The 15,631-nt window shown below is 37.4% G+C and overlaps 1 protein-coding gene across 4 annotated transcripts in view; it reads left to right on the forward strand.

Moving 5' to 3' along the window:
• USP47 (ubiquitin specific peptidase 47) overlaps positions 1-14,833 on the forward strand; it is a 52,077-nt gene extending 37,244 nt beyond the window's left edge. For all 4 annotated transcript variants that reach the window (XM_027881786.1, XM_027881783.1, XM_027881785.1 and 1 more), the window contains 13 exons: positions 742-846; positions 1,843-2,050; positions 2,473-2,588; positions 3,522-3,641; positions 4,865-5,642; positions 7,441-7,616; positions 7,784-7,864; positions 8,878-8,993; positions 9,726-9,844; positions 11,553-11,683; positions 13,061-13,108; positions 13,200-13,330; positions 14,284-14,833. In XM_027881786.1, the coding sequence (XP_027737587.1) occupies positions 742-846; positions 1,843-2,050; positions 2,473-2,588; positions 3,522-3,641; positions 4,865-5,642; positions 7,441-7,616; positions 7,784-7,864; positions 8,878-8,993; positions 9,726-9,844; positions 11,553-11,683; positions 13,061-13,108; positions 13,200-13,330; positions 14,284-14,458 (2,304 nt within the window). In that variant the 3' untranslated portion in view covers positions 14,459-14,833. The remainder of the gene's footprint in view (positions 1-741; positions 847-1,842; positions 2,051-2,472; positions 2,589-3,521; positions 3,642-4,864; positions 5,643-7,440; positions 7,617-7,783; positions 7,865-8,877; positions 8,994-9,725; positions 9,845-11,552; positions 11,684-13,060; positions 13,109-13,199; positions 13,331-14,283) is intronic.
• Positions 14,834-15,631: the final 798 nt, after the last annotated feature.

Genomic DNA, 15,631 nt, shown 5'->3' on the forward strand with positions numbered 1-15,631 from the left:
TAAATTGGAAACCTGTACACAGTGAAGGCATCTGCTGGGGGTATTCACCAGAGATTTTTTGCTGAGTTCATGTCTTCCGTGTGAATTTGAATTGGTATTAAAACCAAAACAGAGTTAGTTAATCTGGCATCACTTGATCTCAGCAAAATTATTTCCAAAGAGTATGTAATGCTGCATGTTAGGTGTTTTGTACTGTTAAATCTTTTCATTACTTTGTGAAATAGTGTTTCTTAAACTGATTTTAAATAGTTAGTTGGCAGAAAGAGCAGAATTTTTTCCAACCAGAGATTCATTAGTAACAAACAAAATAGGACCTCAGTGATCTTAAAAGCATGGCAGTCAGCTGCTCTATCTATGAATCCAGTGATTGTTTTATGAGGAAGTTCTCTGGCATTGCAAAATGTGTCATCGTCTGTGTGAAAAGGAATTTCACATTTGTTGCTCATATGTGCATTTCATTTTGGAGGATTTGCTCAGTGCCTGTGCTTACAAGATGTTCTGGTTATAGATGTTGTACCCTAGCTTGCAAAAAGATTGATATGCATAAATATCTTGTGTGCCTTTTGACATTTTCTATCTTCAGTTGTGTAACCAGCTGAAAGGAAGCTGTCCTATAGCTGAAGTAGAGCTCAAGATGTATTTTGTTAGATTGAGTATGGGTTGTAAACTTAAATGTGCTCTAATATGAAAGGTATTTGCAAATGCCTTCATGATCATTTTTCTTCCCTCTGTATTTCATAGATTAAATTGTTCTGCATGCATCCTACAAAACAAATAATGATGGAGAACAAATTGGAGGTTCATAAGGACAGGACACTGAAGGAAGCTGTGGAAATAGCTTATAAGGTACGCTGTGCATAACAGGATAGTTTATTTGTTAGATGTATTTTTCTGCTGTTGTGTATCCGAAGTTTTTACATCTCTAATGCTATGGGAGTCTTTGGGAGGGCATGGCTATGGATGTTTTTTGTTGGGGATTGGTTCTGGGGAGGTTTTATATGTTGGGGTTTTTTGGGTGTTTAGTGTTTTGGGGGGGTTTTTTTAAGGTGTTCTAATCTCCCGTTATTGTACGAGCTTTCTGTCAGTAGCCATCAGCTGAGTTCTGATTAGGATGATAAAGCCTGCCCTTTTAAAAGGCAGTATGATTTTTTACATTCCTTTATTTTAAAATCAGACAGAGCTGCTGTTCAACTCACCCTAGCCTCAGCAAGTTGAAAGAATTATGAACACTTATATTTGTATTGCAGTAAAATGTTATATTAGATACATAATAAGAGAATTCTTTCAAGAGTCTTTTGGTGAAGGTAGTACAACAATAGCAGTGAACATCAAGGCATCTGTTGATCTTTATCTTCTACAAACAGGTAGAAGATGAAGATTTCAGTTCTTGCTTACCTACTTGTACTTTTTGGTTCTTGCCATGTGTCTTTGACTGGGAGAGTACCAGCAAGGCAGTTACAGATTTGGAATGTGTTAACATCTCCTTGAGATGCAAGGAAGATAATCAGGGGATATTACTTCCTCAGACCTCTAAGAAATCATTTGATATAACTGATAAGCAGTATGTTCCTCTGAAAGTACTTCTGGGATGTCTTCATGTGCTTGTATACATAGTTCTCAAAATTCCCTCTTTTCTGCATTTTGATGCAGGCTTCTCTTTTGATTTTGGAAATGTGTATATATTGCATGTCTCTATATATAATATTTATTATGTATGTGTTTTCTAACACCAAATTGAAATTAGTGAATTCAAAGTGAGATATTTCTACTTACAGGGTAAAAACTAAATTCATAAATAAACTGTTATTAAATGTTTGGGGGGTTTGTGTGTGCATGATTTAGCTGATGGATTTAGAAGAGGCTGTTCCATTGGAATGCTGTCGTCTCGTCAAATACGATGAGTTTCATGACTACTTGGAACGGTCTTATGAAGGAGAAGAGGACACACCAATGGGTTTATTGCTGGGAGGTGTCAAATCAACGTACATGTTTGACTTACTGCTGGAAACAAGAAGACCTGACCAGATTTTCCAGTGCTATAAACCTGGTGGTAAGACATGTAATTACATATAGACAAGGATAGATTAAAATCGTATGTTGCACAAACATAAAACTTGTAAAACATAGAGCTTCAATACAGTGTACAAAAGAAGAAAAACTCGTTGTAATGCATTTTACAAAGTCCATATTTAGAACTGCATACTGTGCTGTGTTGCTAACTTGTTTCTAATTGAAGTAGATCTAAGGTATACTAAAATTTGTCAAAATGGAACTTTTTTCTTTTTTGGCATTACATTTGATTGGAAAATTTAATTCTAAAACTGGACTTCTTTTCAAGTTCTTCCTGTTTGTATGTATTTAAGGCAACCCCTTAACCAGTACATCAGACCAGCATTTTGGTGTTTTCTTTTCGTGTTGAATTTTCTCTATATGTATATATATGTGATTTTTTTTCTTTCCTATTCCCTACAGAGGTCATGGTAAAGGTTCATGTAGTCGACCTAAAGACTGAATCTGTTGCTCCTCCAATAAGTGTACGAGCTTATTTGAATCAAACAGTTTCAGAATTTAAACAACTCATTTCAAAGGTAATTTGCAGTCATTAAAGACATGTATTACGGGGTTTTCATTCATCTTGACTGTGAAAATGTGTCATAATTTAAATATCTAAAATGAGAGCCTGCACCTTTTGCAGATCACACTGTGAGTCGTGCAGTAGGGTTAAGTTAGTTGTTAGAGTTGAGCTTGCCTATCTGCTCACTCCTGCTAAAAGCAGCAGTCTGCTTCCTGCTTTCTTCCAGAGTTCCACCCTGGCTTCTGCACAAGCTTAGCCACTGTCTGGCCATATCACTGATTAGCTTACTCAGTAATAACTCTTGTGGAAATGCGCAAGAGTCGAGCTCTTGTTCTTTTTGGTCAGTAACTTGAACAACCTCTCTGAGTGTCCAGTCGGTGACAGAACTACTAAACTATTGCTGTATAACTGAACCAACATGTCACTTCCCCTGTTGTAACTGAAACTCAGCATCCAAAGCTGTCCACGTTCTCTGTACAAACTCTTTTTCATCCCAGCAGCTATTTGTTATTATTGATTTTTACATGGTCGTAAACTATGAGATGTTACTGCTTCCATTGAGCTGGAGGACAGACACCGTGCTTGCTCAGTTTTATGTAAAATAGTTCAGTGGTTGGTGTAACTACATAATATTTGTTATAAAATATAATTCCAGCATTCTGAATTCAGTCTATTTAAGAATTAAGTGAGCACTGTGCAAAACCTGATGCTTGAGAATATTTTTTTATTTTCTGTTGGTTCATACACTAAATTATAAGAGTGATTTCTTATATTACTGGGCATTAGCTATTTGCCAGTTCTCTGCAAAGCCAGGCCATTCTACTCTTCTGACCTTTTGGAAATACTGACATTTGCTACATATCAAATCTTGAAGAATGAAATGCTTGTGTCAGTATTTGAAGCTATGGACAATGCACATTGCCTCACTGTCAGTGTCATGTTTTAGGCCACGCACCTGCCCGCTGAAACGATGCGTGTGGTGTTGGAACGCTGCTACAATGACCTGCGTCTCCTGAACATTTCCAGCAAAACACTGAAAGCTGAAGGCTTTTTTAGGAGCAACAAGGTATGCGTTCTGGTTCTTAAATTGTGTATTTTTCATGTATTTATACACTTGCCTGTTGTGTTGTGAAAGGCATGGTCTGTATAGAATTGATAATGGATGACCATCACGTATTCTGCTGTGTACTGTGTGGGGGTTTATGTGCCCAGTGCTGTGGTGCTGATGAATGCTATAGGCTATGTATGAAACCAGGTGTACATAGGAGAGTGGACTGAGAATCTGGTTGTTCCTCAGTGGTTCAAATGATGGTGAGGTTAACAGCCTTATGATAAAGACTGTTAGAAGTCAGCCATTCTTAGGGAACAGACTAATATATTGCTGTGAAACCTATCTGATTTTTCTAAACTTTTTGAACAACTGTACCTGCTCTCAGTATTAAACTTCCCAAAAAAACAAACGTCAAAACTAAAAGCAAGTTTTTGGTGGGTCTTTATTTTAAATTCAGTAATTTTCACTATGCAGATTCCCCCTAGATAATTTACATTATTTTTTAAAAAAAGACTTCTAATAAATGTTTCCAGTAGTAGTTGTGCAATTCATTCAGAAATAGTTACTTAGTACTCAACTTTAAAATTTTGAATTTTTATATTGTCTTTTTTACTGCAATAGTCATACCACACAGCACATTTTGCACATCCTCCATCTCTGAAGTTTAAGCTCAATATCAAGTCTTCTGGGTGAAGAAAGATTAGTGAAGGCTTTGGCTTATAGATGAGCAAAACAATGGCACTGACTTGTTATTTAGTCACTTTGAGCCCATTCAGGTTGTCACTACAACAGAGGCTTTTGATAAAGAGAAGAGAGGTGTTTAATTTGTACTATTGCTTACCCATGTACATGTTAAAAATTTATTATGATGCTCTACTAGAAAATGAAGACAGACTGTCTGCTGGAGTTGTGAGGCTCATTGCTGCCAGAGCTAGTGCTACTGTACAGGCAAAGGGTGCACTTGAGGTGATCTATGAATATGCTTCTGAACATAGGCATTTACTGCAGCTGGTCAGTCTGGTTACAGCTCACATGATTATGAAAATAAGGAAAAGTGAAACCATTATAGTACAAACTCCTTAGTCTGCCTTTTTCTAAGCATGTATTTTAACTCTGTTATAAAAGGTGATGTTTCTTGATGACATTATTTCGGGTATGTGCTCAATCCTGTCTGTTTGCTATTGTTGCTTTTATTTAACATGACACCACGTGATGAAACTCTGTTATTTTATGTTCAGGTATTTATTGAAAGCTCAGAGTCTTTAGATCGTCACGTGACATACACGGATTCTCATTTATGGAAGCTTTTGGATCGTCATGCAAACACAATCAGACTGTATGTTTCATTGCCAGAGCAAGCACCCGGATCTCAGTTTAGACGAGGGGTTTTTCAGAAGTCTAGTGGAGGTGCAGGCAACTTGGATGAAGCCTGTGAAAGAGTTAAAGGACCTGTAGGTAATATGAAATCTGTAGAGGCAATTCTGGAAGAAAGCACCGAAAAACTTAAAAGCTTGTCCCTGCAGCAGCAGCAGGAGGGAGATAATGGAGACAGCAGCAAAAGCACAGAAGCCAGTGACTTTGAAAACATTGAATCACCTTTAAATGAAATAGATTCCTCAGCATCAGCAGAAAACAGAGAGCTTGAAAACCAAATTCATATTTCTGATCCAGAAAATCTCCAGTCGGAGGAACGGTCGGATTCCGATGTAAATAACGACAGGAGCACGAGTTCAGTGGACAGTGACATCCTCAGCTCCAGTCACAGCAGTGACACGTTATGCAATGTGGACAATGCCCCGCTTCCCTTGGCCAACGGACTTGATTCCCACAGTATCACAAGTAGTAGGCGATCAAAAGCAAATCAAGGGAAGAAGGAAACCTGGGACACTGCAGAGGAAGATTCTGGAACAGACAGTGAGTACGATGAAAGTGGCAAGAGCAGAGGAGAAGCACAGTATATGTACTTTAAGTCAGAACCCTACACTGCAGATGAAGGTTCGGGAGAAGGGCAAAAATGTAAGTAATCTTTTTTAAGTGCCTTAAAATAATCCAGTGTTTATGACTATTTAATTCGTATGCTGTGTTAAAATAATAACAGTATTGAAAAACTTGATTATAATGTCAAATGAAAGCTAACAAATGTGCAAAGATGGCATGTGATGTCATGGTCAGCAAAAATCTAGCCTGATTTAGATCTTGTAATAAGGGATTACATATTTGCACAGTGTCTTGCTTTTTTGATTTTAAGAAAATGAACATTTATTTACATGTGATGAAAGTGTTCTCTGGAGAGCAAGCTGTCTTGTCTTCCAGTGCAAGAAACATCGTTTCACCTGCTGCTGTTGATTCACCTGTTTCAGAATGCAGTTATTTACTGTGGTTAACAGAGCAGTAATTCTCTTACCATTTAGACTAACAAACCTGAGAAGTCCTGGTCATTTGGCTGTAAAGAAACTTCAAATATACTTAATATTGGCAGTTTAATTCAGTAGACAATTGCTTTTCACTGATTGAAGTACAGTAGGTACAGTGAAGTATAAGGCTGAGATGAAAGTGTCCAAACAAATTCAGTATAAAAGCATAAGTAGTATATAATTGTAATAAAAATAAATCATTTAAACAGTACTCTGCACCTGCATGTGTTTTATAAATAACAGAATAATAGTTAAAGAAGAGCAGAATGTAAGATAAATATTTTGAAAGGCAAAGGTTTTCATGTCCATCCAAAATCCTGATGTAATAATAACATAAAAAAGAGAGAAATCGCTTGCTGATTTTTTTTCTTTCTTTTTTGGTAAACAAACATTAAAGTTTTTAAAACCATGGAGAAATTTATTTGCATCTACTAAAGTTTTTTAAAAATTACTCCTTTAGCTTGGAGTGATCTCTGGGGCTAATTTTGAACTGCTTTAATTTTTCCCTGTTTTCTTTTGCTAGGATTAGTTGGATTCAGGAATTACTTGTATGCAGTAATTTTGACATTTTCGTAGTACACTGTATAAATTACTATCTTGAGTAAGCTTTTATGTATTTTTAATGTTAACAACTGAATAGATACATAATTCAAATAATTTATTTGAATAGTTAAATATTCTGAATAGGAATTTGTTCTAGGGACTCATGGTATTTCATAATCCCTAGACAGTCTGTAGTGTAGTACAAATTACATGTATCAAACCCACAATTTTCTAAAGATAAACTATTCACTTTACTTTCCAGAATTTCATATTACTGCAGTGGCTTTTCCTTAATTACAAAATTATTCCCAAAAAATATCCCTTAATCTAGATTTGACCTTGCCTTGTGATATTGTGTGACCTTCCAGAACACAGAATTTACCTAACTTTTTAATCCTGGAAGCTGGGGGAGGGGGAGAAAAAGCATTGAGGGGCATGTGCCTGGCCAACCCCAACACCAAAGCAGTTCTGTCTCTCCCTTGAGGCAGGGGAGAGCTGCAGGAAGATTATCTGCAATTGCTCCATCATGTTCTCTTTAGTTTTTGTCTTACTGGATGGAGAAGATACTACTTTGCTCATTGCAAACCAGGGCAGTTGGGGAACTGCTGTGTCTTCCAGGAATATCTGCCCATAAACACGTAATATGTAATATGCAAATATTACTTATTATGCAAAGCTTTTAAAGGTTACAGTAACACCACCAGATAAAATGTAAACGTGGCCATTAACTGTAATTCAGACTTTTCAGTGCTGTTTTGCTGCAAGTGATAGCTGTGACTATATGGAAGTCATGTAAGAGTACTTTTTTTTTTTGGTAGCAGGGCTTTTCATGCTATTTTCTCTTTGTTTTTGTTTAGGGCTGATGGTGCATGTTGATAAAAGAATTACACTGTCTGCCTTCAAGCAACATTTGGAGCCTTTTGTTGGAGTTCCATCTTCTCACTTCAAAGTCTTTAGAGTCTACGCCAGCAATCAGGAGTTTGAGAGTGTTCGACTGAATGAGACCCTTTCATCATTTTCTGATGACAATAAGGTTATTCAGAAGTTATTTTGACTCATTAAAAATGTATTGGTACAATATAGATAGACTTAACGTAATTTACAGCTTTTGTTGACTTGCCAAGTGAAGTTGGTAGTGTGTTACAAAATACGATTCTGATTTTGGTACCAGTTCTAAGAGATACTCCTTTTGCCTTCTAGATAACTATTAGACTCGGAAGAGCCCTTAAGAAAGGTGAATACAGAGTCAAAGTCTACCAACTCTTGGTGAATGAGCCTGAGGTAAGGTATTGAATATTTCAAGATTGATTCAGGAAAATATTAATATATGCTTTGGCCAAGGTTTTCCAATGAAATCTTGGGAAAAAATGAAAGTCCTTCTTCTCTTTGCAAGTTTTCCTTGATTTAAAAAGGGAGTTTGAAGTTATTTCTCTTTATGCTGTTCCAAGTAAGCAATTGGAATGTGATTTACAGTATCTCTCAAGTGTCTTTTTTTTCTACAGTGTAAATCCAGGGCAAATGAATTGTTTCTTTGTTTCCCTTAAGTGCATGACAGTCACGTAGCATTCTTCCCAAAGAAGAGACAACTCATGATTGTGGTTTTCAGTAATGTTGAACTGATCTAATTTGTCTCATTCATGTGCTGCAGATAGTGCTTGTCAGAATGGTCAGCTGGGTAATAGTCCTCTCTGTGTAAGACAGGCCTGAAACAAAAACGCCTCTCTTACAATAATGCAGCTCATGGGCTTGGGACACAAAAAGTATAGAAGTGATGTCACTGTATAGATTGCAGTCTTAAGAAGTTGACTTTGGACTTTAATTTTATTTTGGGGGCAAAACTGCAGAATATGTGTTAATAAGGGATAAAAGAATAAGCTGAACTGCTAAAGCTGGGAATAAGTTAAATTTGAAAGTAATCTCCATAGAGTCAGAATTCTGGTCTGTCTGATCAATGAAAGCCAAGAAAGCAGCACTTTTATTATCATATGGCTTATTTAATTTGAAAACTCCTCTCCAGTCGCTTGGAATGTGAATGTGATGGTAGCAATTAGCAGTGCAGCACAAGGCAGTATTTCTGCAGGGGCATTCAGGGTGTCTGAATGGCCTGCCAAAGGGCTGCTGCTGCACAAATTAGTGATGCCCCATTTTAATGAAGTCATTGCCTACCTTGTTTATGAGAAGCATTCTACACTGTGCCAGGTGGATGGGACTGGGCACAGAGCACAGACAGAGGCAAATTACATTTTTGTGTTCAAAGAATTTTGTCTTTAATCTCTTTCTGTTTATATTCACAGCCATGCAAGTTTCTTCTAGATGCAGTTTTTGCTAAAGGAATGACTGTCCGACAGTCCAAAGAGGAGCTGCTTCCTCAGCTTCGAGAACAATGTGGCCTAGACTTGACAATTGACAGGTAAAGAGACTACAAGCCATTGAAGTTATCTGATTGAATATTAATTTGAAATGTGTTCTAATTTTTTTCTTTCCTCTTGTGGACAAAGGAAGTATTGAAAGAAGCAGAAATAAGTTACTGTGATCTTTGAATCAGCCTGTGAATACAAACAGTAATTCAGCAGTTCTTGGCTTTCATCTCATGCAGAATGAATTTTATAGGGAATAACATTTACATAGAATTGCCTGAGTGCAACATGTCTGCAGCTTCAGATCTGATAAGTTGTATTCTCTCGAAATGATGATTTCCTTCAGAAAGGAGAACATTAAGTAAATCAAATCATAAAAAAAGCCACCTGCTCTCTAGATGCAGCTTAGATCACTGCAGCAGAATGCTCGTGCAGCATCACTGTGTGTGTGTGTGTGCATCACTGATCTCTCTTGCCTTTACCATAACAGGGTAATCCCTAATTAGGGAACTGTTTTCTTCCTTTGAATCCCCACACATTTCTTTCACTGAACAGCAGAACATGGGCTTGTTTTCCTTGTGTTTATGAATGATTCAATACTAAGCCAGTAGTGATACCCTGCTGTCAGGACTACTTCAGAATGTGAAATTTTTTTCTGATAAACCTAACCAAACCTTTCATTAATATGTTCCAGTTGTGTCAGAAACTACTCAGTTTTGATCTCTGGTGGTGCTGAGCTTATGAGCAGATAGAAACTCAGTGTTTTCTTTGTGATGTGTTTATAGGTTTCGCCTACGAAAGAAAACCTGGAAGAATCCGGGCACTGTGTTTCTGGATTATCATGTCTATGAAGAAGATATCAATATTTCAAGCAATTGGGAGGTCTTCTTAGAAATACTTGATGGTAATGATATAGTGTCAAGAGAAAGTAAAAGAGATTTTTCTTTATAGGACATTGGAAACTATACTTTCCTTTTTCTTCCTTTTTAAAATATTGTTACTGACATTTTAATGGAATTTTGTTAGGGAAAAAAAGTGGATGCAGAAATAATTAGGAATAACAAAACCCCCATGGAACTGGGAGTGATTGTGCAAGTGCAGATTTCCTGTGGCTGTGTGTGCTAAAGGTCTCATAGCAGTACTTTGGCAGCTGTGTTCATTTCTGGTATTTTTTAATTTTTAACTGAATTGTGCCAGTGCATGTCAAATGAACATGGGAGATTGAGGAGGCCTGTAGATTTCTATGGACATATGTATCAGCTCACACTGCAATTAAAACTTTAGTTTTAAATATTTTTTGATTAGCTGTACTGTTTCTCTACTGAGTAGGTCTTGGAGATATAACTTTTGACCACTGTAGCCTCCCTGGTTCATAGACGTGCCAAATTATAGATTACAGGGCTTCCGGTGTTCTGGGATAGTTTGTAGAACTCTAGCTCTGCCCAAAAGGTGCTGCTTTAATCCAACTATAGAAGATGCAGCTTGATCCCACTATAATGTGTGGAAATTGAATTGTATGTACCCACTGCTACCCCAGAGCAGCAAGTAATTTGCTCTAACAAAGAAGTGTCAAGGCAACTGCTATGAGTCTGGGTTTGCATCATTGTTTTCATCTTTGCTGTCAGTATTTAGCTGTAGAGCTTGGGCAGGTAACTGTAAATTATTCTAAATTGCATTTATTTAAGTTTCTTAGCATAACAGGTTCACATCACACTGTTGCAGACATACTTAAATCAATTATTCTCTGGCTCTGAAGAAAATTTGTGTAATTGCGTCAGACTTGAAATAAATGCCAAGGAGCACTAGGTGACTATCTTCACTTCAGACAATGGGTTAGTGTTGAAAGGTGGCACAAATGTAGTCACAGGCAAGGCTGCAGAAGGTATTTAGGGAAAAGCTTACAGAATGGTGCTAGTTTATGAAAAACAAGCATGTAAGGGTAGACAAATGTTTAAGCCACAAGTTCTGCGTGCTAAATTATAAAACTATAGACTAATTGAAAATATGAATAAAATCAGCCCTTGGATATCACTTCTGCTTATCTAATTGTAATATAAAGAGTATTACTCAGTCAGCCAGCGAGAGCTCTGGTATCTGAAACTGATATAAAAAGGCTGGAGGCAGCACATCCTGAAACTCTGGAAGGTAGTGGGTGTAACACAGGTTTTAATAACAAGTGTGGAGTTAGTGTGGGAAATTTGGAAGTCAAACAGGGAAAGCTTCTTTTGGAAAAGGAAGTGAAGCACATGAATAAATACTAGATTGCTGAGGAAAGCTTCATGCAAATGTCAGACCTGGAGGTCAGCCTCTGATTAGGTGGATAGATATTGTATGGATAACCAGGCTGAGTGTGATGGAGAACTGTGCCCTAAAGAAGAGCAAATGACATGGCTTCTAGGAGATTATGCCTATGAAAAACTCTTTGAAAGGAGAAAAGTTCAACTACATTCTAGTTCCTTTGCCCTCCCCTTTTTTTCAAGTGAGTTACTTAGTTCATGTATGTATCTGTAGGGAAGTCTTTCATATTAGAGTGTGTAAGCTGTGGAAAACCCCTAATTTAAAATAGGATATTTTGTGATGTTAGTACAATAAATTTCCTTTTTCTTTGATAGGAGTAGAAAAGATGAAATCCATGTCACAACTTGCTGTTCTGTCAAGACGATGGAGGCCATCAGAGATGAAACTCGATTCTTTCCAGGAAGTAGTACTAGAAAGCAGCAGTGTTGAAGAACTAAAAGAGAAGGTAAAATGTGTAACATGGTGAAAGTTTCTTGTGGTGACCAGGAGCCTTATTGATGTCCTCTATGGGGAAGCACAAAGATGTTATAGCTGCAAAAATCTTGTTGCATGGTGATTATTTTTTTTCCCCAAGAATCAATAATCTGTCCCATCCTATTACCAAAACCACTTGAATTATCAGCTTTACTTCTTAATTTCACATCATGGTCTGTTATAAAAGTATATACACCAAAAAAAGTCACACTCTGAAGTTTAAGCAGCCTAATATTACCTGTGTCCCTTATCCTTAAAAAACACATGTGAAAGAAAAGCTAAGCTGTTCACTGTGTGTTTTTTCAAGATGATTTTTTTATTCCAAAATAAAAAAGCTTTCAGCCTCTTCATACTCAAATTTGAGAGCTGCTCAGGGGTGGTGTTACTTTACCAAGTGAATTGTACTAGGTTTTGGTTGGAAAGAAATATGGCTGTGGTGTGGTTTTACTTAAAGGCTGGAACCCTCTAACAGGTAAGCAGAACTGTGCCATCCTAGCAGAAATCTAGACTACGAGTATCTCATATTGAAACTATTTAGTCCAGTAAATCACAGAGTTCCACTCCTGGTGAAATGTTTATTTGTATGTGCCAATACCGAGATGTTTGAAGGCCACCTTGGATGTTGAGGGCAGCAGAAATGCTGGTATCAGTGAACACTGAGCACTGGTAAGTTAGGAGAGGTTAGTGTGTGTACACAGATTGAGATATGGACTGGTTTCTTATATTCTTTAGGTAGAAATGAAGTTATGACTGCAGGGTCTTGCATGCAGCCTTCAGGATTTCCTCCTCACTTGTATCTGAAGAAAGAGTTGACTGTGTTTGTTTTCTTAAGAATTCATGTGCAGGGAGCAATTTTAGCAGCATTTGCTCCAAGAGGCTTTAATCATTTTACTCCTACCAATAATAAAAGAAATTTGCACGTGAGACGTGCAGGGCTAGTACATTTGAGATAGTCTGGCTTTTGTCAGCATTTTTTATTTATGCTCGTTTCCTACTGAAGGCTGACTGATGAACCTGGGGGTTTAACATGAGGCAGTTGATCTCTTTGTATCTCGGAATGTGGATGTTATCAATTAATTGTTTTTATGAACTTTTTTGTCTCCCCTTCAGTATTAAGAGAAGTGTGATGAAATACTATCACAGCAAGCATCACTTGTGACACACACTGGTAACTTCAGAAATGTTAAAAATATGTACTCTGTAATTTTGTACGGATGCTTTGAATCATTGGAGGACTTTCAGATACTTTATTGAATTCTAGATTTGGCAGGTCTATTGACTTTCTGTAGACACTGTGTAGTGTTGTTTGGGAATTATATTAAATCCACCATTTTTCTTCACTTTACAGCTGAGTGAAATAAGTGGAATACCCTTAGAAAACATTGAATTTGCAAAGGTAAGTACGATTCTGTGCATTTTTACTTTCTAATGGCACAGATGTGTGATTGTGAGTTTATTGTATTCACTGAGTAATTGTTTTTTCTCAGGGTAGAGGAACCTTTCCATGTGACATTTCCATACTAGAGATTCAGCAAGACTTGGACTGGAATCCTAAAGTATCTACATTAAATGTCTGGCCTCTGTACATTTGTGATGATGGTGCAGTAATATTTTATAGGTATGTATTTCATTACTTTATAATAAACCATGCAAAAAAAGCTGTGTCTAAGATCTGAGGAGTGATGTAATCAACAGGCACATAAAATACTCTTCTGTTACCATAAACAAAAGAGGTTTAAAATATTAAGTTGAAATATTTGTGCTCCTCAGCTTCCTAAAAACCTATTAATTAAGTTTAAGAAAACAAGCACTGCACCCTTTTTCTCAATCCTTCCTCCCAAACCATTGAAAATATTTTGCTGAATGCAAAACTAGTTGCTATGCGTGTCTGTGTGGATTTAATATCTTAAAATATCCCTTGTGGAGTTTGTGAATGTCTTGCTGTATGTTTTGGAGAGCAAGGATTTTATTTTCAGAGTTTATTCCTTTGAGAAATTAGTAAGGCTTATTTGGAAAAAAGGCTGTTAGGATAAAAATTCTGTTAAAGGTGAAAAACACTCATCAGCTGGTGGCAATAGCCCCGAGGCAGCATTTGAAGACTGAGAGCTTGAATATTGTCATTCTTCTAAACTTGGTGGGTGGGGCAACCTGATTGCTTCTGTGGTATTTTTCATGATTGTGTGTGAGTTGTTGGGGAAACAGCTGGTTGATAACGTGCTGGTCTGGATGAAAATTATTTGGGAGAACATCTGGTAGCTTCTAGTAGGGGCTGGCTGCCTCGCTGCTTCCAGCTGTTGGCACTGAGAGCTAATACAGAGCAGAGCCATAGCTGTCTATAAAGAATAGGAGTTAGGGAGATGGAGGAGTATGGGCTTGTTTCTTCCCCTGGGTGAATGTGTCTGCTGGAAAAGCAGGTTTAGACAGATTGTTGGTGTCTGCAGAAGAGGGAAACAATCCCTAAGAACTATTATGCTTAGTTGCGGTTTTAATAAGTTACTTAAAGTGAAAAAAAAGCAGAAATCTAATTATGATTAGCGTATTGATCTGAACTTTAACATGTTTACATTTTAGGGATAAAACTGAAGAATTAATGGAATTAACAGATGAGCAAAGAAATGAACTGATGAAAAAAGAAAGCAGCAGACTCCAGAAAACTGGACACCGGGTAACCTACTCTCCCCGTAAAGAAAAGGCACTAAAAATTTATCTGGATGGAGCACCAAATAAAGATTTGACTCAAGACTGATACTTGCTATAGCATTTTCCCTGGGGAATTTTTTTTGTTTCCAATAAAGAGGTTCACTACTACTGTGTAGTGCCATTACGGCAGGACATTCATTAGGTGTAAAGCGCTGACACCAGCAGCGGGCGGGCGATGACCCGCCAGCAGCGCAGGGCCCCGCCGGGTCACTGCTTGACTTCGAATCATGTTGTGCACTATAGTCAAATGTACTGTAAAGCTAAAAGGGATGTGCAAATAAAAGATTAGAACTAAAAAAAAAAAGTGGGCGGGGAGGGAATCGAGTGGAAATTTTTTGAGGACAGTGTGCACATAGTAGCTAGTGAAACTAGCCTCAAACAGGATACTCATAGCTTAATAATAAAAGCTGTGCAAAGGCCATGAAAGAATCCTTTTCTCTGTTTGTTTCACTGATACACGCATTACCTCATCAGAGAGTCGGAAGTAAACGTTAACCCATTGGTTCTAGAAGAGCGGCAGAAAAGGCCCAGAGATGGAAGTGCTACAAGTGCGAGGTTTTATAATATTCTTCCATAAAACAGGTGGTCTGAGAGGTGTCTGCAGAAAGCTGCCAGCAGGCGCTGTTTGTGTGCAGAAGTGCTGTTGTAAGGTAAACCGGGGGTTTTTAATAGGTTACGGAAGCCGATGAGCAGCTCTAGTGTATTGCGTTCGATGTGTAAATAAAATTTGCCCTATCCATTCACCAGAACTGCAGTTCAGCTATTTACCATGCTATTTCTTTTCACATATCAACATTCATTGTGTACATTTGGAAGTATAGTTGCCTATTTAAATTTGTATTCATTTTATGTTTGATGATGCTGGGTACTTTAGGATTGTACTTCCCCTTGTTAATTAAGTTTTTGTTTTGTTCCGCTACTTTTTGTACATTTTGTTTAAGACTATGACAAGTTTGCATCTTCTCCACCCGCTGAAAGTCAGTTTATTATTCCCAGAGTTGATTCCATAGCTATATATAGTCAAATATTGGGGCAACCTCTAACACCTCAACGTACAAACTTACTAGTTCAGGCTGTGGTGCAAAGACTGATGCAGTCAACGTGATTTCATTGCAAAGCCTAGGAACAGCAATTTCTTGCTTTGGTCCATAAAGATCAATAGAGAACAATTCTCCATAGTTTTTGGGAAAAACCACCTAATTTATAACAATCAAAAGAT

This window comes from Empidonax traillii, unplaced genomic scaffold (genome assembly GCF_003031625.1).
Source record: "Empidonax traillii isolate 1590-97213 ecotype Southwest subspecies unplaced genomic scaffold, ASM303162v1 scaffold95:size1152806, whole genome shotgun sequence".
Classification (NCBI taxonomy): domain Eukaryota; kingdom Metazoa; phylum Chordata; class Aves; order Passeriformes; family Tyrannidae; genus Empidonax; species Empidonax traillii.